The following is a 25,244-nucleotide window of genomic DNA, read 5'->3' on the forward strand; positions in this document are numbered from 1 at the left end:
AGGCAGCCACAGCCGGCTCTGAAGAGCCGCAGGACCCCACTCTCCAGAGTGGAAATGTGTGAGAGTCTCTGGAAGGAACCGGCCCCGCTGCTGGACTCTAGCCCAGGGACACACATTTTATTTCCGACCCCGGAACTACGTTCGTATGACCCTAAGTCTCCAACTGGGAACACAAAGCTGGCACCAAGCCCAAGGAAAAGCTAGGTCAGCAAAAGGCTTAGATGTCGTTGCTTGGCTGGGCTTGGTCTGGGGTTTTGAGACATTTTCCCTATGTCTTCCAGGCCAACCTCGAGCTTGCAGTCCTCCTGCCTCGGACCCCTGAGTGCAGGGTAGCAGGCATGCACTGCTGTGTCCTGAAAAAACTTACTTTTCTTTATTTTTAAAGATTTATTTATTGATTATGTATACAGTGTTCTGTCTGCATGCATGCCTGCAGGCCAGACAAGGGCATCAGATCTCATTATAGACTGTTGTGAGCCGCCATGTGGGTGCTGGGTTTTGAACCCAGGTCCTTTGGAGAGCAACCAGTGCTCTTAACCACTGAGCCATCTCTCCAGCCCCAAAAAACGTACTTTTCAAACTTTTATTTTATTTAGTGTGGGGCCGGGGGAGACACATGTGCTACCCCTGCAAGAGGACAACTTGCAGGAGCTGGTTCTCTGCTCCAACCACGTGGGTTCTACATCCTCGGACACGGCGGCAGCTGTCTTTATTCACCGATCCATCTTACCCACCCTGAAACCAAGGTCAACCTTTGGCCATCATTACTCCTGGCTCTTGGTTGCATTTTCTGAGCTTCCGGTGGCTGCAGTGACTCTCAAGAGCCTCAGCACATTTGTCCCTGGGTATCTTGGAGGCCATTGCTCCGCCCACACAGTAATTAAGGAATTGCTACTGAGCGATCATGAAGCCAGGCATGGAGATACACACCTGCAAATCCCAACACTTGGGAAGCTAAGGCCGAAAGATCCATGCCCCAGAAGCCCAGCCTCTTCCTCGTCAAGGCATGGGGAGCTGCTGGCTAGAGTTTTATTCCAACCCCTCTCTCCTTGGGTTGGCCAGAAGACATCAGAAACAAGGGTCTGATGTAGAGGGACAGTGGTGATCAGACAAAGCAAGGCAGGGAGAGTCACCCGCCAGTGCGGGATGGCCAACCCACACCCGCTATAGGAAGCCCCCCAGTTCACCTGTCCCCTCTTCCAGGCAGTGGACTACGAGCTCAACCGCGCCTTCATGCTGACTGTCATGGTGTCCAACCAGGCACCCCTGGCCAGTGGGATCCAGATGTCTTTCCAGTCCACAGCAGGGGTGACCATCTCCGTCACTGATGTCAACGAGGCCCCCTACTTCCCCTCCAACCACAAACTGATCCGTCTGGAGGAGGGCGTGCCTACCGGCACGGCGCTCACCACTTTTTCTGCAGTGGACCCCGACCGGTTCATGCAGCAAGCCGTGAGGTGAGTGCTTAGTGTGGCCTGGCCTTGTCCGACCCTCTCTTCACCGCACAAAAGAGTCCCACAGTGTCAAAGTAGCCTAAAAACCAGGAATCCCAGTACAAAGAGGAAGGACAAGAGGTACCCTGTCCAGACCTGAGGCATTGGCTCAATCTAGAGGCAGCCCACCCTGGGGAGTCGCTTAACAGGACAGCCTTGGGCACAGATAAGCACCGTCACCATGTCCGGGCTGACAAGGAAGATGCGAGACTATGGAACCAGGGTTCCTCTGACAGTGGCGTGTGGCCTAAGCAAGCCCCTTACCTTCTCTGTACCTTAGAATAGCCACCTGCAAAATGTAGCTGATGAGAGCACAGCCTCCTTGAGTCCTACAGAATCTAGACCACCTACCACAGGACCTAAGCCACTGCTGTGGCCGGAGGGACACAGAGGTGTGCGGAATCTCCACGCACCCTGAGGGGACAGCAATGCCGTTGTGCTATGGTCCAGGATGCTGACGCCGTGGCCCCCTAGGATACTGCAGGGTTGCCTGGGTGAAGAGCACCGGGCCCTCACCTTGCCTCCGACTTCCTGTCCACAGGTACTCGAAGCTGTCTGATCCCGCCAACTGGCTGCACATCAATACATCCAATGGGCAGATCACCACGGCTGCAGTCCTGGACCGAGAGTCACTCTACACGAAGAACAATGTATATGAGGCCACCTTCCTGGCTGCTGACAATGGTGTGTCCCACTCCAGGAAGGCACTGTCATAGCTGTGTCCCATGTCCTGGGGTTGTGGGGGGGGTGCAGGTGCTGGCGAGGGGGACCAGTGGTACCCAGAGGGAAGTCTCTGCAGGCAGCCATGAACTTGCGGCTTTGTCGCACAACACTGCTCCCATCCTGCCCCCTCCTATCATCCAAACTTACTCACCTAAAAACCCGCTTACTCCTTTGACCATGCTCCCACACAGTGTCCCCACTGCCCATCATACACTCATGCGTCCAGGGTAGTCAGGAACCAGGAAATGTAGTGGCAGGTGACTGCCCTGGCTTCTCAGCTTCCCCACATATAACTGGGTGGTGACAACAGATCTGCCATTCTCCAACACTGTTAGCTGCCACCCTAGCTAGGAAAGGCAGGAAGGCCTGTGTCCACCCTAACCCTGGGACTCTGAGTCAGGGAAGGCCTGATAGCCCTGGGAGAAAGGGAGGGCTCTGGGCAGGCACTGGGCAGGTTTTGGGTAGGCGCTGGGCAGACTCTGGGAAGGCACTGGGCAGGTGCTGGGCAGATGCTTGGCAGGCATTTGTCAGGCACTGGCCAGGTGCTGGGCAGATGCTGGACAGGTGTTGGGCAGGTGCTGGGCAGATGCTGGGCAGGTGTTGGGCATGGGCAGGTGCTTGGCAGGTGTTGGGCATGGGCAGGTGCTGGGCAGGTGTTGGGCAGGTGATGGGCAGGTGTTGGCCATGGGCAGGTGCTTGGCAGGTGTTGGCCATGGGCAGGTGCTGGGCAGGTGTTGGGCAGGTGTTGGGCATGGGCAGGTGTTGGGCAGGTGATGGGCAGGTGTTGGGCAGGTGATGGGCAGGTGATGGGCATGGGCAGGTGTTCGGCATGGGCAGGTGCTGGGCAGGTGCTGGGCAGGTGTTGGGCATGGGCAGGTGTTGGGCATGGGCAGGTGCTGGGCAGGTGTTGGCCATGGGCAGGTGTTGGGCATGAGCAGGTGCTGCTCAGGTGTTGGGCAAGTGTTGGGCAGGTGTTGGGCATGGGCAGGTGTTTGGCAGGTGTTGGCCATGGGCAGGTGTTGGGCATGAGCAGGTACTGGGCAGGTGCTGGGCAGGCAGCACAGAGAAAGAGCATGAGGAATGGAGCAGGAAGGATGATGGGTCATGATGAGGAAATCAGTGCAGGTTCTTGTAGATGGATTTTTCTCTGGGCCGCCAGCTCACAAACAACAACACGGAGGCTTGTTATTAATTATGAAAGCTTGGCCTTAGCTTGGGCTTGCTCCTAACTAGCTCTAATAACTTAAATTAACCCATTTCTATTAATTTTTCTACCTTGTGGCTTTATTACCTCATTCATATTGCCCATTCTGATTGCTCTGTGTCTCCTGGCATCTCCATCTTCCTCCCAGAGTCCTCTCTGCCCAGAAATCCTGCCTAGTTATTGGTCGTTCAGCTTTTTATTAAACCAGTCAGAGTGGCACAGCTTCACAGTGTACAAAAATATTATTCCACAATGTTTCCTCCTTTTGTCCAAATAAAAAGGAAAGGTTTTAACTCTAACATAGTGAAACTATCTATAATAACAACAGTTATCAGGTATTGCCTTAAATAGAAAGGAAAGGTATTAATGTTAACAAATGAAAAGTTTGTACCTAATTTACTTTCTATCAATACTAAGGAAAACTGTAACTATAACTATCTAGTCTTCCACGCCATCAAAGACCCAAGAAGGGTATAACAGGAAACACAGAACAGGCAACTTCCAAAACTAAGAGAAATGACAGAAAGATGGCTTCCTGGACAGTCACCCAAGGTTCCTCTGTAACATTGGGGCATCCATTTTTGACCTACAGGCCTAGAATATCTGGCAGACTTCTCTGTGAAACAGGAATTTTGAAGGGCTATCCTACCCTGTCTTGGCAAAGTTTGGCAGACACTTTCTTTGTGTCCTCGTTAGCCAATTTTGATGGTATACTGTCAGCAGTCAGTCAAGGCAAGGGCAGTTTCTTGCCCAATGACTAACTTTTGCCACAAAGGAAACAAACAACTTGTGGAGGTTCTTTGATGCCCATCATCTTTTTGGTATTGCCAGGAGCAGACATGTCTCACTGTTACGAAAAGTCTCACATTACTAAAACAGTCTAAGTGTCATATTCTGTAGGTCTTTGAAGTGTTCAAAAACCATCTATCTATTCAAAATATATCTCTGTTCGACCTTGAAAACATTCTTAACATTACTATAGTTTGTTACAGTGGACTAGCTACTAACCTGTGTTTATTTAATATCCTAAATATATCTCAAAGACTAAAAGCTTTGCATAGCCTTAAAAAACGAGCTGCATAAAGTACAAAATCTTAAATAAGAGTAGAAACATGCATACGGTATAACAAAAATAATCTTAATTTTTATCAATATACAAAATCCATACCAATGTAAAATATCCGAGATTAGTGGTTGTTTAAAAGTAGATTCGACAATCTACCCCTTTATCCCATCATTTCTATACTATATCCCCCTTTTTCCCTTCAGAAAGAGATCCCTAAATCTAACATCCTTTGTTCCTCCCCCCCCCCCGGCTATGACCAGTAATAATTTGTAACCAAGGGATGACCCCTAAGTGATGACAAATATCCTTAACCCACCGAATGACCAAAAACCACCCACTCCACCTCTTGGGAATGAATGTGGGCATTGTGTCGGATCACAAGAGACAAATCTTAAACTGCTATGTCGGTTGTAGGCACAGCTTAGCGGAGAACACAGCATTGGCACATGACCCTGGCAGCTGGGTCCAGCCTGCAGGTAACAGAACCCCTGGACACTGAGCACTGGCCCTCCTGAGACACTGCAGGTCTAGAAAGCCACCTCCGGCTCCTTCTCCAGAACTTTCCTCAGCTCTCTCAGACCCTACGTTTGGATATTTAAGCTCCCATATTGGATGCCATCTGTTGATGGATTTTTTTGGAGGGGCGACCAGCTCTCAAATGGCATGGAGACCTATGTTAATTATAAAAGCTCACCCTTAGCTTAGGCTTGTCTCTAACTAGGTCTTACAACTTAAATCAACCCAGTTTCTGTTCAGTTACTTTCCTCCTCGTGACTTTATTGCCTTGTCTCCATACTACCTCTCCTGCCGGCTCCACATCTCCCTGGGTCTCTGCCTTCTTCTTCCCAGCATCCTCTCTGCAAAGAAATTCTGCCTAGCTATTGGCCATTCAGCTTTTTATTAAACCGTTCAGAGTGATACAACTTTACAGTGTATAAAACAGTGTTGCTCCTGGGAAGAGCCCTGGCCTCTCTGGGCCTCCACGTTCTCCTTAGCAGAATGGGAGAACCCTCCTCTCTCTCTCTCTCTCTCTCTCTCTCTCTCTCTCTCTCTCTCTCTCTCTCTCTCTCTCTCTCTCTCTCTCTCTCTCTCTCTCTCTCTCTCTCTCTCTCTCTCTCTCTCTCTCTCTCTCTCTCTCTCTCTCTCTCTCTCTCTCTCTCTCTCTCTCTCTCTCTCTCTCTCTCTCTCTCTCTCTCGGTTTTCCAAGACAGGGTTTCTCTGTATTGCTTTGGAGGCTGTCCTGGAACTTGCTCTGTAGACCAGGCTGGCCTCGAACTGCTTCTGCCTCCCGAGTGCTGGGATTAAAGGCGTGCGCCACCAACACCCGGCTCCTATCTCTTGAAAACCTCATTCCCTCATGGGTGACGACAGGCCTGTGAGTGAGCCAGAGGTCAGTGTTCCACATGGCTCTGACCACCGCCGCCATCTCACTCACTGAGAGCCCATCGAAGGCCAAGCATCTGCACAGACTCAGAAGCCTTGCCTGGGAGAACTCATTGAGGGCCAGGTGCCTATCAGAGAGTAGAAGAAACCAAGCCCCTGCCTGGCAGAGACTGTTTCCCAGTGGAGGTGGCTTCTGATGAGATAGCAGTAACTCCAACAAGACCGAAAGGGGTTTTCTCTCACATTAAGGAGTGCTAGGGCTGGAGGTATATAGCTCAGTGATAGACCACTTGCCTGGCATGTGTGAGGCTCTGCACCGCAAAGGGGTAGGGGAGGGGAGAGGAGGGGAGACGTTCACCCGGGGTCTGGTGACGCATACCTGTAATCCCAGTTACTCAAGAGCCTGAGGCAGGGGGATCACAATCTCCAGGTCAGCCTGGGTTACAGAACACGTCCAAAGCCACACCAGCAACTTAGGTGGAGAAATCTGAAGGCTGCTAGACAGGGTAAGATTTGACAGCCATGCCCACGCCACTCACTCCGTGGCCATGCTGCACCACGGCGTGGTCAAGAATGGACGCTCCCCCCTCCCTCCCCCCACCCCCGGCATCGTCACCACAGCCTGGCAAACAGAAGGAGAACCAGGAAGAGTGCCGTGCGTGCCCAAGCTCTCCTGGGGACTTCGAGGAAGCGCCACACACCAGGCCTCCACTCAGAGTGAAGACCAGAACTTAGGATCACATCTTAGTTGGAAATATAACCCCCCAGTGGACAGTGGTAAACACAACAGTCTCTGCCCCCACAGAGATTGGGGTGGGGCAAGCTGACAGGGCCATTTTAGTAGCGAGAGAAGCTGGGAGGAAATAAAGGTGGTGGGAAAAGCCATGGAAGAAGGAGGGGAAGAGAGGAACCTTCCTCTGCTGGGAAGAACATGGGCAAAGGCCCCAGGGCAGTAAGACCCTGGTGGGCATGGGCAAAGGCCCCAGGGCAGTATGACCCTGGTGAGCATGGGCAAAGGCCCCGGGGCAGTATGACCCTGGTGGGCATGGGCAAAGGCCCCGGGGCAGTAAGACCCTGGTGGGCATGGGCAAAGGCCCCGGGGCAGTAAGACCCTGGTGGGCATGGGCAAAGGCCCCGGGGCAGTATGACCCTGGTGGGCATGGGCAAAGGCCCCGGGGCAGTATGACCCTGGTGGGCATGGGCAAAGGCCCCGGGGCAGGAATGCAGTACTGGGTTCTTAGAACTGGGAAGCTGGAGCTTCAAGAGCAAACACTGCTGTGACCTCAAAGCTGGTCCCATGGCAAGTGGTAGCCAGAGAAACTCTAACCCTAACCCGACTGGCTCCCCCCAGGCCCCACGGTCCTCGTGGTCCACAAAGTTGGCTGTACGGGCACCAGAGAGATGGCTCAAGAATTAAGAGAGGCTGACAGCTCTTCCAGAGGACCCAGGTTCAATTCCCAGCACCCACATGGCTGCTCACAACCACCTGTAACTCCAGTTCCTCTTAGGCTTCTGTGAGCATTACGCAATTGCGGTGCAGAGACACGTGCAGGCAGAAAGCAAACACATAAAACAAACAAAAAAAATTCTCAAAGAAAAGTTTTTTTTAGTTGTCCGCACAGAGAGCCCCTGAGGAGGAAAGAGTATCCTGTCCTTCCCTACAGCAGAGTACGAGATGGCAAATGGACTCTAGCCAGCATGTGGCTGTGTGCCATCCCTACGTAGGGCCCTGTGTGTTCACCCCCTATCTGTCCTGCAGGGATCCCCCCAGCCAGCGGCACTGGGACCCTGCAGATCTACCTCATTGACATCAACGACAACGCACCACAGCTGCTGCCCAAGGAGGCACAGATCTGCGAGCGGCCAGGCCTCAACGCCATCAACATCACCGCCGCCGACGCTGACATGGACCCCAACATCGGCCCCTATGTCTTCGAGTTGCCCTTCATCCCCACCACAGTGAGGAAAAATTGGACCATCACCCGTCTAAACGGTGAGCCCACCCCGAGCAGAGCCCCGGACAGGTAGAGCCGGGATCTAGGATGTAGTCCAGGATCCATCACCAAAGACCAGTGTGCCCCATAGACGAGAGACGGCCCTAGCCCTCCCAGACAGTTCACACAAGGCTGGGGCATATGGCCGTGTTTACCCCATGTCTCCACCACAAAGCCATTCATTTGCTCCTAGTGCCTTGATGTTCTAGAAAGGGCCTAGCTTGGACCATGCTGGCAGCCACTGTGGGTTGGCTGGCCCCTGAAGGCTGCATCCTCTTAGGAGATAGGATGACAGGGTGACCTTATTCTCAGGTGTGACCAGCCTTAGGATCATTACAATTTCCTAGAGATACAGCGCCCATTTATGCTTCCACCAGCAAAACTACCGACGGGTCACGCCCTTGCCGACGTGACCAGGGCGTTTCTTCAGGAAGCAAAGCCGCAAAGCCACTGCTCTCTTCCGTCTCTGGGCTCCCCGGGTGGGGGGGAGCATTCACACACATAGAGGTTTGGGTTCCTGCTTAACACCTTTGCCTTTTCTCTTTGGGAGGGTTTGTTTCCCCCCTAATCAATTTCATAAAACTCTATACATCCAGGAAATCATCTCTTCTTCTTTCATGCTGACTCTCTCTCTTGATATGGTCAGTGATTTGGCCTTGTGTGTCAGTGTGTGTGTGTGCAGGTACACATGTGCAGATGCATGTATGTGTGTGTACACAGGAGGTCACAGGCAAACTCCACTGTGGTGCCTTGAGAGCTGTCCACCTTGATGGTTCAGGCAGGTCCCCTCTGGCTGGCCAGCAAGCTCCAAAATTCTGCCTGCTTCTGTGGGCAGCTCGGGACTTTTTTTTTTTTTTTTTTTTTTTTGGTTTTTAGAGACAGGATTTCTCTGTATTGTTTTGGAAGCTGTCCTGGAACTCGCTCTGTAGACCAGGCTGGCCTCGAACTCACAGAGATCCACCTGCCTCTGTCTCCCTAGAGCTAGAATTAAAGGTGTGTGCCACCAACGCCCGGCCAGCTCCGGGACTATTAAGTATGCACTCTCTGTTCCAGGTTTTCTACATGAGTCCTGGGGGCCAAAAACTCAGACCCTTGTGCTTGTGCGGCAAGATCTTCACCAATGGAACCATCTCCCCAACTCAGTGTGCTTAACTTAATAGTTTGGTGTGTGTGTGTTTGCGCGTGTACATGAGTGGGAGAGTAAATATGTGTGCATGATGTGTGTGCATACACAGGTGTGCGCTTGTGAGAGTGTGCGCATGCTCTGTGTACATATGTGTGCATGATCTATGTGCATGAACATGTGTGTGAGGGAGAGATTTTCGCGCTGTCAGACTCAGTGGCTACCTGTGGAAGTCTTCCTTGGGAAGGAGAACTGACCACTGGCCCAACGTTGCCGTTCCTCATTCCAGGTGACTACGCCCAGCTGAGTTTGCGCATTCTGTACCTGGAGGCAGGGGTGTACGATGTCCCCATCATCGTCACAGACTCCGGCAACCCTCCCCTGTCCAACACGTCCATCATAAAAGTCAAGGTGTGCCCGTGTGATGAGAATGGTGACTGCACCGCCATAGGCGCAGTGGCTGCAGCTGGCCTGGGCACGGGCGCCATTGTGGCTATCCTCATTTGCATCGTGATCCTGCTGAGTGAGTATGGGCTTCACGGGTACAGGCGTCCCGTGTCCCACAGACAGCCATGTGGGAGTGAGACCCTAGCTCCGCGGCCACTTCCTTCAGCAGCTTCCCGTCTACTGGGAACCTCCCAGAGGTCCTACCAAACCAGTCCCATACGGGATAAGAAAGGAAGATCTCCCACCTTGTCACTACCCAGGTCTGGTCATCATCGGACTCTGCTTCCCAAGGGCCCCTGGGCCCCCAGACTGACCTTCTCCCGGTCCCCAATATGTGCAGGTCACTCTCCAGTAGTAAACACTGAGGGAATGACAGTTCCCGTCTGTCAGTCTGTCAACATCCCACCCAAGCCCCCAGCACCTACGTGTGTCTCAGGACCAGTCTCTATCTGGGAATGGAGTATGCTCATTGGCTCTGGTGGTGTCACATGCTCCAGTGGCTTCTTGCATTTCCAAGAGCCGTGAGACTCCCTGCTCAGAATTAAGGGCAATAGGGAAAAAGAAGGATGCTTAGAAACGATGCTGATGTACCCATCCCCCACCTGGACAGTTGCCCTGGTCCACAGTAGCCCAGAGACCACATAGCAGTCGTGGCAGAGGGTCAACAGCCCCTCTCCTAATTACACTGAGCTAAAGGGCCTCCACCATGCACAGGAAAGGCCTAAGGATCAGGCATCAGGTCCAACACTTGGATGAGAACGAGCCACACCCAAGACCAGGGCTTCCTCTAACTACATCTGGCCAAGCCCTTCGATCAGACAGTCAGTGGGGTATCTTCTTTATGTGGGATCAGAAATAGCCCTACTGTGGAGGAGGTGGCTCTTGGGCAAGGTTGAGGCCTGCCCTCTCCTCTGAAGACACAAGAGACAGGGACGGAGAACACAACAGTAGGCAGGACCCATGTGAGAGCAGACCTAGCATCCAGAGAAGGAGCCTGGGCCCCTCCCTCTCCAGCCTCTTGAGTGTACTAAGCCAGGGATCCGAGTACAGACAGCCTTGTCGCCCTCTCAGAGAGTTAGGCATGGAGGGGCACATCCCTTCTCCCCCAAGCTCCCTCCACACGCCTCCTCCGGTGACCTATCTGAGATACCGGCTGTACAGCTGGCTCTCTGGCCACCTGATCTGGTGGAGAGTAGCTCGAGGCTTCTGGTTTCTGCTTAAATTCTCAGAGGTAGGAGGCTCCCCCGCCCCTGCTGTCTCCAGTTCCCTGTCCACATCAAGAAGTCCCCTGGCCCTATGTTTGAAAGAAATACTGCCTGTTGCTCGCAAGGTTCTGGCCTCTGAGCTAGCTGCCATCTTTCTTTCTTTCTTTCTTTCTTTCTTTCTTTTTTTTTTTTTTTTTTTTTTTTTTTTTTTTGGTTTTACGAGACAGGGTTTCTCTGTATTGTTTTGGAGGCTGTCGGGGGTCCAGCCCGGCCTCAAACTCACAGAGATCCGCCTGCCTCTGCCTCCCGGGTGCTGGGATTAAAGGCGTGCGCCACCACCGCCTGGTAGCTGCCATCTTTCTTATCACAGCACTCAATCAAACCACTTGGTCAAGGTGGCCACCCCTGCGTCCCTCTGCATGGGGTTCCTGTTGGCGCTCCCCCTCCCCACCCCACACCCTGGAGAGCTTGCCTGGTACCTCCTCGAATGTGTGACAGCGGGGAGGTGACAGGAGGCTGACAGAAGCACATCTGCAGACCTTCGTGAGGGTCCGGGTGTCCCTTTCCCCTGTGTGTTCACAGGAGCCCTGCCCTCAGAAGCCAGACAGGAGCAAAGGCCCCGCAGGGAGGAGCATGCAAAAGCTGAGACTCCCAGGGGTCCAGAGATAAGCAGAGTGCCACAGCACAAGGAGCCAAGGCCAGTGGCAAAGCCAGCACACCCACATGTGACAGGGAGGGGACATAATTTCCCACGATGCACCCGAGTCCTTATTGCTCCCCAGACAGCCTTCCTTCCTGGATAAGCTACCCCTTATCCCAGTGTGTTCCGCAGGAGTGGCCCGGGGCCTCTGGAGGTGCAGGAGATGCTTCTGCTCACCCCTGGCTTACCTGCTGGAGGCTCTTTCTGGGTTCCCTCCTCCCAGTCTCGTTCTGCCATGGGGCACCACTGTGCCATGGCTCCTGCCTAGACATAGTACCCTGAAACCCTTCCCTTTGCCTTCTGGACACAAAGCCTCACCTTCCCATAGCTCTGAAGAATAATGGTCCCTCGTAGTGACATCTGTGCTCAGTCAGCCGCCTCCACGAAGGAGGAAATGAATCCAGTGGGCCATCTGCACCCTTGGGTTCCACATCTGTATGTGAGATCAATCGCAGATAAAACACCCACAAAACGAATTGCATGGCAGGGGGTGGAAAGATGATCCAGTAGTAAGAGCAATTACTGCAAAAGCATAAGGGCTTGAGTCCAGATTCCTAGAATGCCTGGGCATAGCTGTGCACATGCCTGCAACCCCACTGTGTGGTGTAAGGACAGGGCATAGCTGTGCACATACCTGTAACCCCACTGTGTGGTGTAAGGACAGGTATAGCTGTGCACATGCCTGCAACCCCACTGTGTGGTGTAAGGACAGGGCATAGCTGTGCACATGCCTGCAACCCCACTGTGTGGTGTAAGGACAGGCATAGCTGTGCACATGCCACACTGTAACCCCACTGTGTGGTGTAAGGACAGGGCATAGCTGTGCACATGCCACACTGTAACCCCACTGTGTGGCAGAAGGACGGGTATAGATGTGCACATACCTGTAACCCCACTGTGTGCTGTAAGGACAGGGCATAGCTGTGCACAGATCTATCTGCTTATGTAGATGAACACAGAATGCACACGCACCCAACCATCGTACGTTCACGCTATGCCCAGGCATGCACGTTTGCAGGCACAAAAGGCCGTGCATGCACACGCGTCCACACCCGTGCACGCGTGCGCACAGACGTATGCCCGTGCGTGCATGCGCTGCTCACAGTGCGGCCCCCTCCTCTCCCAGCCATGGTCCTGCTGTTCGTGGTGTGGATGAAGCGGAGGGAGAAGGAGCGTCACACAAAGCAGCTGCTCATCGACCCCGAGGACGACGTGCGCGACAACATCCTAAAGTACGACGAGGAAGGCGGTGGCGAGGAGGACCAGGTGAGCCCCCAGGGCTCAGCCTCCCTGCCACATCCCAGGGGCTCAGCAGGGCTCAGCACTCTGGGCTTTTCCCTTACACGTCCTGGTCCTCTTTCTTACGGGAAGGTATCGTGCACTACTTTGCAGAGGCACAGATCCCGGGCACAGGCTGCAGCCTCTCCCGTGCGTGCTCCGGCCTGGACCGGCCATGCAAGGCTCCGTCTACATCTTCTCATCAGACCTGTCCTCCTCCCATGCTCCTCCCTCTCCAGCCCCCCAGCCCCCACCCATTACTGTTCTGTGTCCTGGAGGAAACAGGACAGAGTCTCCTGGACATTCGGGGAGGGGGTTGTGGCTCTCTGACGTGGGTGGGTGGGCTACACAGAGCCATCTAGTAGCGGCAAGGAGGACCCAGCCCTTTCCTACCAGTGCAAGGTGGCAGTCCAGGGCTGCTGAGCTGTAGGCGGGGAGGGTCGCTTGCTGGGAGGGAGCCCCAGGCTTTGGTAAGGCAGCTAGCTAGCAGACATAGACCCCATGGCTACCTGGAGGTCAGGCGGAAAAACGGTGGTGGAGAGTGTGGACCGGACAGGCCTGGGGGGATGGAGTAGGACAGTTACAGTGTGCCTGGAGACTGATACAGAGGCACCCTCGGAGCACAGGGATGTGCTCGGGATTCTCCGGTTCCCCTGACCCACTTGGCCTCCATCCCCAGGACTACGACCTCAGCCAGCTACAACAGCCGGAAGCCATGGAGCATGTGTTGAGCAAGGCTCCTGGTGTGCGTCGAGTGGATGAACGGCCAGTAGGTGCCGAGCCCCAGTACCCGGTCAGGCCTGTGGTGCCCCACCCAGGTGACATCGGAGACTTCATCAATGAGGTATGAACCTTGGCAGGACCTGAGCAAGGAGTCCCCTGTAAACGTAAAATCCCATTCACACATACACACAGAGCTCTACGGGGTCAAAGGGGGCTAGACCCAGACTTGAGGCCAGGCCTGACCTCCTGCCCTGTGTAGCCTTGGGCACTTTAGCTGCCGACTTGGCACCTCTAAGGAGGAGGCCTAAGGTTCCTGGCTTTGGAGATTAGCCCTCACCAGATGCTCAGGGGTAAATGGGATCAATTGGGACCCTGTGCCTGCAGTAGGATAACGGTGGGAAGAATTTGTCTCAGGAGAGATGGCAAAGGCAGCAACGTAGCTCTTGGGCAGCTGGGAATGCCCTTTCTGCCCACACTGGAACCCTGGAACCCAAGGAAACTGACCTGCATGTCTCTGACCCCTGTACAGTACAAAGGTGGGAATCCACCCCACAGAGCCCTCTCTGGCCTTCAGCCTGTGGCTGTATTAAGACCAGACAGCAAGACCTCCACACCTTACAAGAAAGCTAGGTCTCTCACAGCTGAGCCAGGAAAGGCTCGGGCTGCTGGTCACACCACTCCCTGTCTCTTATAAAGTCTTCGAAAAGGAAACAAGGGCTGTATGGCAGCACGGTTTGATTTGGCGGGTGGGGGCAGGGGTCTGCAGAGAGAGATCTTTGGTTCAATAAACAAGAAAACTCACCGTCTGCTTACAGGCTGCAGTAGCCATAGGGTGGGAAAGGGAATGAGGAGTTCCCTTTGGGGGCACACGGTTAGCTATTGCTAGGAGTAACCAGGGAACCATGAGTTTAAAAATGTCAGGTGAGCTCTCAAGGTCAGCCATAGTTGAGAGCAATAACACTGGGAGTGAAGGATCTAGAAAAACCAGTTACTGTACAGTTCTGGAAAGCAAACGACGTTTGTGTCAGGAAATGTCATTGCTCAACCAAACGTGTCCCTGGCTAACACCTCTGTCTGCCTTCTTGGGCAGTAAACAGAAACAGTGATAGCACCTTCCCCGGGGGTCCCCTCTGTAAACCATACGGAAACGGTGAAAGCAGTCTCCTCCGGGTCCCATGTGTGACCCCGCCTACCCACCCGCATGGAGGTGGGAGGGGTTGGTTGTGGCTATACCACCAGGTCCTCGAGACTCATTGTATTTGAAATGGGGTCAGTGACACTGTACACCTCAGCCCCCGGCAGATTCTCTTACAGGATAACCCAGGCTGTGGGTCAGCAAACGTCCAGAAGTTTCCTCACAACACTCATAGGAAATGTCACCAAGTCCTGAAGTTACCTGACAGCCACTGTCTTAGTTAGGGTTTCTATCGATGTGAAAAGACACCATGACTACAACAACTCCTATAAAGAAAACATTTAATTGGGGTGGCTCGCTTACAGTTTCAGAGGTTCAGTCCCTTGTCACCGGGGCAGGGAGCATGGCAGCGCACAGGAGGAAGACATGATACTGGAGAGTTAGCCGAGAGTCCTGCATCTTGCAGGCAACAGGAAGTTGACTGAGTGTAGTATCCTGAGCATAGGGAACCACAAAGCCCGCCCCCCACGGTGACACACTTCCTCTAACAAAGCCACACCCACTCCAACAAACCACACCTCCCAACAGTGCCACTCCCTATGAGATTATGGAGGCCCATTACATTCAAACTGCCGCAGCCACTGACACTCAGACAGCACGTCCCACCAGCTCCCCGACTTCCAGGGCACTGCCTGTTTTTAAGTCACTCAGAAGAAATTACAGACAGAAAGTAAAGGTATAGGTTATGAGAATAGCATTCCCTTCCCAGGGCAGAGCTGGGCCAAAGCAGCCCCCAGACGATAAAAAGCGTTCACTAATGGAGAGTTAGAACGAGTGAATACAAAAGAACAAAACTCCCAACTGGAGAAGGAAACAGTGGGAGGAGGAATTAAAACAAATTTTAAAATTTTTAAAATAAGATAAATATCATAAAGAGAGAAAGGATTAAGAGCGTGAAGGCTGAGGGCCTGACCCAGGGGCAGAGTGCTGGCCCCGCAGCACAACGCTCTAAGTTTGATTTCCCCAGCTCTGCAGAGAACTGAACGTGGTGATTTAGACATCTGAACCACACAGTGAGATCCAGGCCTGGTCTGAAGGGAGACCATTAAAAAAAAATTAGCAAGGAAGAAACAGAACACACAGTTCTGTCCCTCATCTCGCCTGACCCATATCTACAACTTAACTCTAACCCAATTTTGCCCTATCCTTGACAATGGCAAGCCCCTAACCATAATCATAACCAATACTGTAACCCTAGCCATGTCTCAAAGCCTAATAATGCCCCTAGCACAAATCATAATACTAGCCATAACCCTAGTATAACCCTAACCCAACCTTGCCCTATCCCTGATACTAACATGACTTAACACTGTCCCTAACCCTAACCCTAACCCTAACCCTAACCCTAACCCTAACCTAACCCTAACCCTAACCCTAACCCTAACCCTGACCCTAACCCTAACCCTAACCCTGACCCTAACCCTAACCCTGAAACTTAGGCTTTGAATGAAATCTACTCCTAATCCTAACCCCAACCCTGGCCCTAGCATCAGGCCGAACCATAGCTATCCCCATACTAACCGTAGACGAGCTGTGACTCTAATCCTAAACCTAACTTTTCTAGCCTATTCTTAGCATTAACCTAAGACTCACTTTGAGCCCTGACATTAATCCTAACCTGAACCCTAACCCTAATGCAAACCCTAGAATAGCTGTAACCCTACCTTAACACTAATAATAGCCCTAACCCTAAACTTAGCCTAGCCCTGGCCCTAGTTCTAGCCCTGAATTTAACCCTGCACCTAACCCTGTTCCAGCTCTAACCCTTGGTGGGGCAGCACGCTATATATGACCCAGCCCATATTCTTTTTTATTATTAATTTATTTTTTACATTCCAATCCTAGTTCCCCCTCCCTTCTCTCCTTCTGCTCCCCTCACTAAACCCTCCCTACCTCCCATCTGCTCCTCACTCTAGAGGGTAAGGCCTCCCCTAGGAAGTCTACTAAGTCTGTCCCATCATCTCGTTGAGGCAGGACCAAGGCACCCTCTCCACCCCCCACACCCCTGTGTCCTGGCTGGGCAAGGTATCTCTCCATATAGAATGGGCTCCACTGAGTCAGTCTGTGCATTAGAGTTAGGTCTTGTTCCCACTGCCAGTGGCCTCATATATTGTTCCAGCCGCACCATTGTCACTCATATGAAGAGAGTCTAGTTTGGTCTTATGCAGGTTCTCCATATGTCAGACATGAGTCACTGATCTCTCACTACCTCGAGTCAGCTGATTCTGTGGGTTTTCCTATCACGGTTTTGGCTCCTTTGTTCATATTTTTGCTCCTCCCTCACTTCAATTGTACTCCAGGAGGTTGGCCCATTGGTTAGTTGTGAATTTCTGCATCTGCTTCCATATGATTCTGGAAGAGGGTTCTAGCTTCTCTGGGGTTGTGGATTGTAGGCTGGGTATCTTTTGCTTTATATCTGGTATCCACTTATGAATAATGCTATATTTGTCTTTCTGATGTTTGGTTACCTCACTCAGGGTGGATTTTTCTAGTTCTGTCCATTTGCCTGCAAATTTTAGGATGTCATTGTTTCTTACCGCTGAGTAGTACCCCATTGTGTATTGTATCACATTTTCTTTATCCATTCTTCCATTGAGGAGCATCTAGATTGTTTCCAAGATCTGGCTATTATGACTAATGTTGCTGTGAACATAGTTGAGCAAATGTCCTTGTGGTATGAATGTGCCTCCTTTGGGTGTATGCCCAACAGTGGTATCACAGGGTCTTGAGGTAGGTTGATCCCTAATTTTCTGAGAAATCATCAAACTGATTTCCACAGTGGCTGTACAAGTTTGCACTCCCACCAGCAATAGAGGAGTGTTCCCCTTCCTCCATATCCTCTCCAGCATAAGCTGTCGTTGGTGTTTTTGATCTTAGCCATTCAGATCAGTTTAAGATGGAATCTTAGAGTGGTTTTGATTTGCATTTCCCTGATGACTAAGAATGTTGAGCATTTCCGTAAGTGTTTAGTTTCTTCTGTTGAGAATTCTCTGTTTTAATTGGATTATTTGGCAGTTTGATGTCTAGTTTCTTGAGTTCTTTGTATATTTTGGAGATCAGCCCTCTGTCAGATGTGGGGTTGGCAAAGATCTTTTCCCATTCTTTTCCCAAGCTGTTTTGTCTTGTTGACCATGTTCTTTGCTTTACAGAAGCTTCTCAGTTTCAGGTTCCCTTTATTAATTGTTGTTCTCAGTGTCTGTGCTACTGGTGCTGTGTTCAGGAAGTGGTCTCCTGTGCCTATGTGTTCAAGTGTATTTCCCACTTTCTCTTCTGTGAGGTTCAGTGTGGCTGGATTTATACTGAGGTCTTTGATCTATTTTGACTTGAGTGTTGTGCATGGCAATAGATATGGATCTATTTTAATTCTTCTACATGTTGACAGCCAGTTTTATACCAGCACCATTTGTTGAATATGTTTTCTTTTTTATTTTATGTTTTTAGCTTCTTTGTCAAAAATTAGGTGCTGAGAGGTGTGTGGGTTGATATCAGAGTCTTCAATTCGATTCCATTGGTCCACCTGTCGGTTTTTATGCCAATACCAAGCTGTTTTCATTACTGTAGCTCTATAATAGAGTTTGAAGTCAGGGATGGTGATGCCCCCAAATGATCCTTTATTGTACAGGACACTTTTGGCTATCCTAAGGTTTTTTGTTTGTTTGTTTTTCCACATAGAGTTGAGTATTGTTCTTTCAAGGTCCATGAAGAATTGTGCTGGTATTATGTGATGGGGATTGCATTGAATCTGTAGATTACTTTTGATAGGATTACCATTTTTACTATGTTGATCCCACCTATCCAAGAGCATGGGAGATCTTTCCATTTTCTGATATTTTCTTTAATTTCTTTCTTTAAAGACTTGAAGTTCTTGTTATACAGGCCTTTCTCTTGCTTGGCTAGAGTTACCCCAAGATATTTTGTGCTATTTGTGCCCAGCATCATTCTTGATGTAGCTGCCTGTAGCTTTGAGATTCCTGCCCCTACATTCCATATCTTATTTTTATGTATTTTTTAAATTGAACATCAGAATATTTATTTATAATTATATAAATATATAGAGATAATGCTATGAGACTTTCAATATTAATGTTTTTTATTAGAAACAAGTTTGCTTCACATGTCAATCCCAGTTCCCTCTCCCTCCCCTCCTCCCCTGCCTCCACCAGCCCTCCCAACCTCCCACCCAATCCCCACTCCACTCTCCAGAGAGGGTGAGACCCTTCATGGGGGATCTCCAAAGTCTGTCATATCATCTGCGGCAGGGCCTAGGTCCTCCCCTATGTGTCCAGGCTGAGAGAGCATCCCTCCATGTGGAATGGCTCCCAAAGTCCATTCGAATGCCACGGATAAATACTGATCTAGTACCTGAGGCCCCAAAGATTGCTGAGGCCTCCTAACTGACACCCAAATTTAGGGGGTCTGGATCAGTCCCATGCTGGCCTCTCAGTCAACAGTCTGGGGTCCATGAGTTTCCCCCTTGTTCAGGTCAGCTGCCTCTGTGGGTTTCACCAGCCTGGTCTTGACCCCTTTGCTCATCACTCCTCCCTCCTTGCAACTGGTTTCCAGGATTTCAGTTCAGTGTTTAGCTGTGGGTGTCTGCCTCTGCTTCCATCAGCCACTGGATGAAGGCTCTAGGATGACATATAAGGTAGTCATCAATCTCATTATCGGGGAAGGGCATTTAAGGTAGCCTTTCCACTATTGCTTAGATTGCCAGTTGGTGTCATCCTTGTAGATCTCTGGAAACCTCACTAGTGCTGTATCTCTCCTCAAACCTATAATGGCTCTCTCTATTATGGTATCTCTCATCACGCTCTCCTCTATTCTTTCCTCGACTCAACCTTCCTCCTCCCCTATGTCCTCCTCTCCCCTTCTCTTCTCCCCCTCACTTTTCCCCAGCTCCCCCCTATGCTCCCAGTCCACTCAGGAGATCCTGTCCCATTCCCCTTCTCTGGGTACCGTGCATATCTCTCTTAGGGTCCTCCCTGTTTCCCAGACTCTCTGGTGGTGGGATTGTAGCCTGGCACTCCCCTGCTTCATGTCTAAAAACCACATATGAGTGAGTACACACCATGTTTGTTCTTTTGTGATTGGGTTACCTCATGCAGGATGGTTTCTTCTAGTGCCATCCATTTGCCTGCAAATTTCAAGATTCCATTGGTTTTTTTTCCACTGAGTAGTACTCCATTGTGCAAATGTACCACATTTTCTCTATCCACTCTTCAGTTGAGGGGCATCTAGGTTGCTTCCAGGTTCTGACTATTACAAATAATGCTGCTAAGAACATAGTGGAACAGATATCCTTATTGTATAAATGAGCATCTTTTGGGTATATGCCTAAGAGTGGAATTGCTGGGTCTTGTGGTTGACTGATTCCCATTTTCCTGAGGAAGCTCCATACTGATTTGCAAAGTGGCTGTACGAGTTGGCACTCCCACCAGCAGTGGAGGAGTGTTCCCCTCTCTCCACATCCTCTCAAACATAAACTGTCTTTGGTGTTTTTGATTCTAGCCATAATGACAGGAGTGAGATGGCATCTCAGAGTTGTTTTGATTTGCATTTTCCTAATAACTAAGAATGTTGAGCACTTTCTTAAGTGTCTCTCAGACATTTTAGACTCCTCTATTGGGAATTCTCTATTTAGTTCTGTACCCCACTTTTTAATTGGATCATTTGGTGTTTTGGAGGATTGCTTCTTGAGTTCTTTGTAAATTTTGGAGATGAACCCTCTGTCAGATGTAGGGTTAGTGAATATCTTTTCCCATTCTGTGGACTGCCTTTTTGTCTTGTTGACTGTGTCCTTTGCCTTACAGACTCTTCTCAGTTTCAGAAGGTTCCATTTATTAATTGTCGATCTCAGTGTCTGTGCTACTGGTGTTATGTTCAAGAAGCGGTCTCCTGTATCAATTCGTTCAAGGGTACCTCCCACTTTCTCTTCTAGGAGGTTCAGTGTGGCTGGATTTATGTTGAGGACTTTGATACATTTGGCCTTAAGTTTTATGCATGGCGATAGATCTATCTTCAGTCTCCTACATACCAGCATCCAGTTAAGCCAGTACCATTTGTTGAAGATGCTTTCTTTTTTCCATTGTATAATTTTAGTTTCTTTGTCAAAAATCAAGTGTTCATAGGTGTGTGGGTTAATATCAGGGTTTTCAATTTGATTCCATTAGTCTACCTGTCTATTTTTGTGCCAGCACCAAGCTGTTTTCAGGACTACAGCTCTGTAATAGAGCTTGAAGTCAGGGAGGGTGATGCCTCCGGAAGTTCCTTTATTATACAAGGTTGTTTTGGCTATCCTGGGTCTTTTGTTTTTCCATATAAAGTTGATTATTGTTCTTTTAAGATCTGTGAAGAATTGTGCTTGAATTTTGATGGGGATTGCATTGAATGTGTAGATTGCTTTTTGGCAAGATTGCCATTTTTACTATGTTGATCCTGCCTATCCAAGAGCATGGGAGATCTTTCCATTTTCTGATACTTTCTTTAATTTCTTTCTTTAAAGATTCAAAGTTCTTGCTATACAAGTCTTCCACTTGTATGGTTAGCATTATTCCAAGATATTTTATGTTGTTTGTGGCTATTGTAAAGGGTGATGTTACTCTGATTTCTTTCTCAGCCCATTTATCATCTGTATATAATAGGGCTACTGATTTTTTCGAGTTAATCCTGTATCCTGTGACTTTGCTGAAGGTGTTTATCAGCTCTAGGAGTTCCTGTGTAGAGTTTTCGGGTCCCTTATGTAAACTATCATTTGCAAATGTGAAAGTTTGACCTCTTCCTTTCTAATTTGTATCCTCTTGATCTCCTTTTGTTGTCTTATTGCTCTAGCTAGAACTTCAAGTACAATATTGAAGAGATATGGAGAGAGTGGACAACCCTGTTTTGTTCCTGATTTTAGAGGAATTGCATTGAATTTCTCTCCATTTAGTTTGATGTTGACTGTTGGTTTACTGTATATTGCTTTTATTATGTTCAGGTGTGTTCCTATTATCACTGATCTCCCCAGGACCTTTATCATGAAGGAGTGTTGGTTTGTCAAAAGCTTTTTCAGCATCAAGTGAGATGATCACTTTCTTTCGCAGTTTGTTTATATGGTGAATTACATTGATAGATTTTCATATGTTGAACCTTCCCTGCATCCCTAGGTTGAAGCCTACTTGATCTTGGTGGATGATTTTTCTGATGTGTTCTTGGATCCGATTTGCTAGTATTTTATTGAGTATTTTTGCATCAATGTTCATGAGGGATATTGGTCTGTAGTTCTCTTTCTTAGTTGTTTCTTTGTGTGACTTGGGTACCAAGGTAATTGTAGCCTCATAAAAAGAGTTTGGCAATGAACCTTCTGCTTCTATTGTATGGAACACTTTGAGGAGTATTGGAATTAGCTCTTCATTGAATTTCTGGTAGAATTCTGCACTGAAGCCATCTGGGCCTGGGCTTTTTTTTGGTTGGGAGACTTTCAGTGACTGCTTCTATTTAGTTAGGGGTTATACGTCTGTTTAAATTGCTTATCTGTTCTTGATTTAATTTTGGTAAGTGATATCTATCCAGAAAATTGTCCATTTTTTTTAAATTTTCAAATTTTGTGGATCACAGGTTTTCAAAGTATGACCTGAAGATTCTCTGGATTTCCTCAGTGTCCATTATTATGTCCCCCTTTTCATTCCTGATTTTGTTATATATATGCAAATTAACAAAATATACATATTGGTTTTTTGAGACAGGGTTTCTCTGTATTGTTTTGGAGATTGTCCTGGAACTCGCTCTGCAGACCAGGCTGACCTTGTACTCACAGAGATCCTCCTGCCTCCGCCTCCCGAGTGCTGGGGTTAAAGGTGTGTGCCACCACTAACGCCCGGCTGATTTACATATTTTATTTTATGTGCATGAGTACTCTGCCTGCGTTTATGTCTGTGCACCAAGTGTGTACAGTGCCCACAGAGGTCAGAAGACGGGGCAATTCCCCTGGAACTAGAGTAGCAGACGGCTGTGAGCTGCCATGTGGGCACCAGAAGAGCGACAAGCACTCAGCCGTCTCTCCAGCCCCTGTGTCTGCTCTTGTGTAAACATGCTCCCTCATCTGGCCCTTGGAAACACGCCGCAGACAAACGCATGCAGCAGTTACTGTGTACCTACTGTGCATAAGACCCCGCCCTCCTCCCACTCCCTAGTGTGGGTCCTCCCCTGTCAGATCAGTGGGCTGACAGCACACACCCCACCCTAACCCCTTGTCTGGATGACCTCCCCAGGGACTCCGAGCCGCTGACAACGACCCCACGGCACCCCCCTACGACTCTCTGCTGGTCTTCGACTACGAGGGCAGTGGTTCCACCGCAGGCTCCGTCAGCTCCCTGAACTCCTCCAGCTCTGGGGATCAAGATTATGACTACTTGAATGACTGGGGGCCCCGGTTCAAGAAACTGGCGGACATGTATGGGGGTGGCGAGGAGGACTAGCCAACCTCACCTCTCCCGCTGACACGAGAAGGGCACTCGAGGCCGAGCAGCGGGACTGAGCCAAGGCACGGGAGTCCTCCCGGTGTCAAGAGGCCCCTCCCCACTGCCATCCCCCACCCCCGAGTGGAGCTGCGCAGTACGGACACAGGCCACCCACAGGGCACCCACCACCACTGCAGGCACCTCAGTAGCCATGTGCCGAGAAGGGAGAGCCAGAGGCACAGCCCTAACTTGAATTTCTTACAACAGAAGCACTGTTAAGACAAACAAACAAACAAAAGTGCCTTTTGGTACACGTGACAGATTCCCTAACTCAGGAGTGACTGAAAGAGGCGACAGCCCGAGGCCCCACCTCTGTCTATCCCCACCTACAGCCCCTGACCCCATCTGGTCCCTTCTAAAGAGCAACAAGCAAAGAGTGGAAGAGAATATGTCTTTTCTTTTTTTTTTAAAGTCTTTTATTGAGAAAAAGAAGGGGGATGGCTTATTTGCGAAAATTGTATGGGGTCCAGATCTCCACGGCTTTTGTTGGGCACGGTCGGTGTCTCCTGGGCCCTTTGGGCTCCCCAAGGCTGCTAAGTGAGGATCGGACTTTTCCGGTGCCAAAAGGCAGTGGGCTAGCCCAACTCCGTCAGCAGAGATACTTCTGCGTGGATTCGGCTTTCACCTGAACTTGCGTGTCCTCCCCCTCCACCCCCCAGAGATACTGTAAATTGCTGGGGCAGGCGTGGGGTGCCGAGAGACCACCCCAAGCGGTCCTTGTCTCTCCGCTTGGCCAATGACATGTCCACCAGAAAGCCTCTCTGGACCAGCTGTCACCCCCAATAGCACCGAGGCCCCCTTTCGCTTTGGTCCAGGACAGCGTGTTGTCTAAGAAGCCACAGCACCCTGATGGACACTGGCACCGCCCTCTGCTCTTCAGGGAGAGCCCCTGAGGGATCCTGCTGAAGGCGTAGCAATCGCAAGCACCCTCAACGGAACCCCCGAATGCCCTCAATGCACTCCCCAGGCTCTGCAGAGGGCAGGGGGCAGAGCCTAGTCAGACTGTGGCAGCTGCCTGGCTTCCCTGGGCCCATCTAGCCCAAGCTCCTTCCTGACCCTGTGAACTGCTGTGGATGTCAGGGCCTATTCCAAGTGGCCCGTGAGGTTCTCTTAGGTGTCTGTGTGACCACATATGCTCTGGTTCTCTGGATCTGGCATTGTTCTTTGCATGGGTAGCTTGATACAGGGCAAACTGGGCCGAGTGACCACCTCTGTAGGACAGTGAATAGGACCTGTGGGAGATGGCAAAGCCGCCCTTCTCATTAGACGGGAAAACAGACCTAGGACATTCGCGTGTCTGGGCCCAAAGGAGCCTTGGGATGGGGCTGAAAGGAAGGCACTGGAGGAGCTCCCTGGGCTGAGTCAGCTTCCTGGCTTACCCCAGGTAGTACGACACACTCCCCAAGAAAGATGTCTCCTTGGGGAGAGAACAGAAATCCCAGCATTGATGAAAAAATAAGTTTGTCCCAGATCCCCAGCCTATACCTACTACTGGGGCCAGGATGGCTGCCAAAGGGCTTGGTGTACCCGGGAGATAGCACACTCCCAGCCAGAGGTCTCTAACTCATGGCTCCTCGTGGCCTCTGCCCTGACCCATGGCTAGGTTTGTCTCCTTTTCCAGACTGCTTTGGCCTCAAAGATGCACCTGAGTCAACTCGTGGGCGCCAAACTTGTGGGTATGGCCCATTGGATGTCAGGGTTCTTCCCCAAACCAAACCTGTCCCCACTCTGAACTCCTGGACTTGAGCTTGCTGTGAGTTCAACTGTGTCCGTTCTTACTCCTCACGCCCGCATATGTCCTAGGCGGTCTCTGTAGCTTCCTGAGAGTCCGCTTTCTTACACCCAGCCAGACCAGCAGAGCTCACGAAAAGGTCAGGGGTAGGGACCGGGGCTGGGGTGGGTGGGGGGAGATAAGCTCTCCTATGCAAAATGCTCGGGGTCCGCAACCAGGGAGGGTGGTACCGAGCTTGGCATGGCCACTGGTGGGATTGTTGTGGGTCAGGGCTGGGGGAATGAGAAGACTTTTCTGGGTTTGATTTTGGAAAACCCGAGAACTGTGAATGCTCTATTGGAAGTGCACATATGAATATGGGAACACGGTAGTCCTGAACTCGCCTCTGAAATCCCAAGACTTTCTTGGAACCCTGGGATGGGAGGGACCAAATCTATCAGCTATCTGGAGGACCGTCTCACCTGCCTCCGCCTTCCCCTG

At 50.5% G+C, this 25,244-nt stretch overlaps 1 protein-coding gene across 4 annotated transcripts in view; it reads left to right on the forward strand.

The window, feature by feature from the left end:
- Positions 1-24,163, forward strand: part of Cdh4 (cadherin 4) — a 498,494-nt gene extending 474,331 nt beyond the window's left edge. For all 4 annotated transcript variants that reach the window (XM_040732662.1, XM_005074507.4, XM_040732664.1 and 1 more), the window contains 7 exons: positions 1,204-1,457; positions 2,035-2,177; positions 7,629-7,862; positions 9,276-9,509; positions 12,465-12,604; positions 13,296-13,460; positions 22,784-24,163. In XM_040732662.1, the coding sequence (XP_040588596.1) occupies positions 1,204-1,457; positions 2,035-2,177; positions 7,629-7,862; positions 9,276-9,509; positions 12,465-12,604; positions 13,296-13,460; positions 22,784-22,990 (1,377 nt within the window). In that variant the 3' untranslated portion in view covers positions 22,991-24,163. The remainder of the gene's footprint in view (positions 1-1,203; positions 1,458-2,034; positions 2,178-7,628; positions 7,863-9,275; positions 9,510-12,464; positions 12,605-13,295; positions 13,461-22,783) is intronic.
- Positions 24,164-25,244: the final 1,081 nt, after the last annotated feature.

Source organism: Mesocricetus auratus, unplaced genomic scaffold (genome assembly GCF_017639785.1).
Source record: "Mesocricetus auratus isolate SY011 unplaced genomic scaffold, BCM_Maur_2.0 Super-Scaffold_100028, whole genome shotgun sequence".
NCBI classification, from domain to species: domain Eukaryota; kingdom Metazoa; phylum Chordata; class Mammalia; order Rodentia; family Cricetidae; genus Mesocricetus; species Mesocricetus auratus.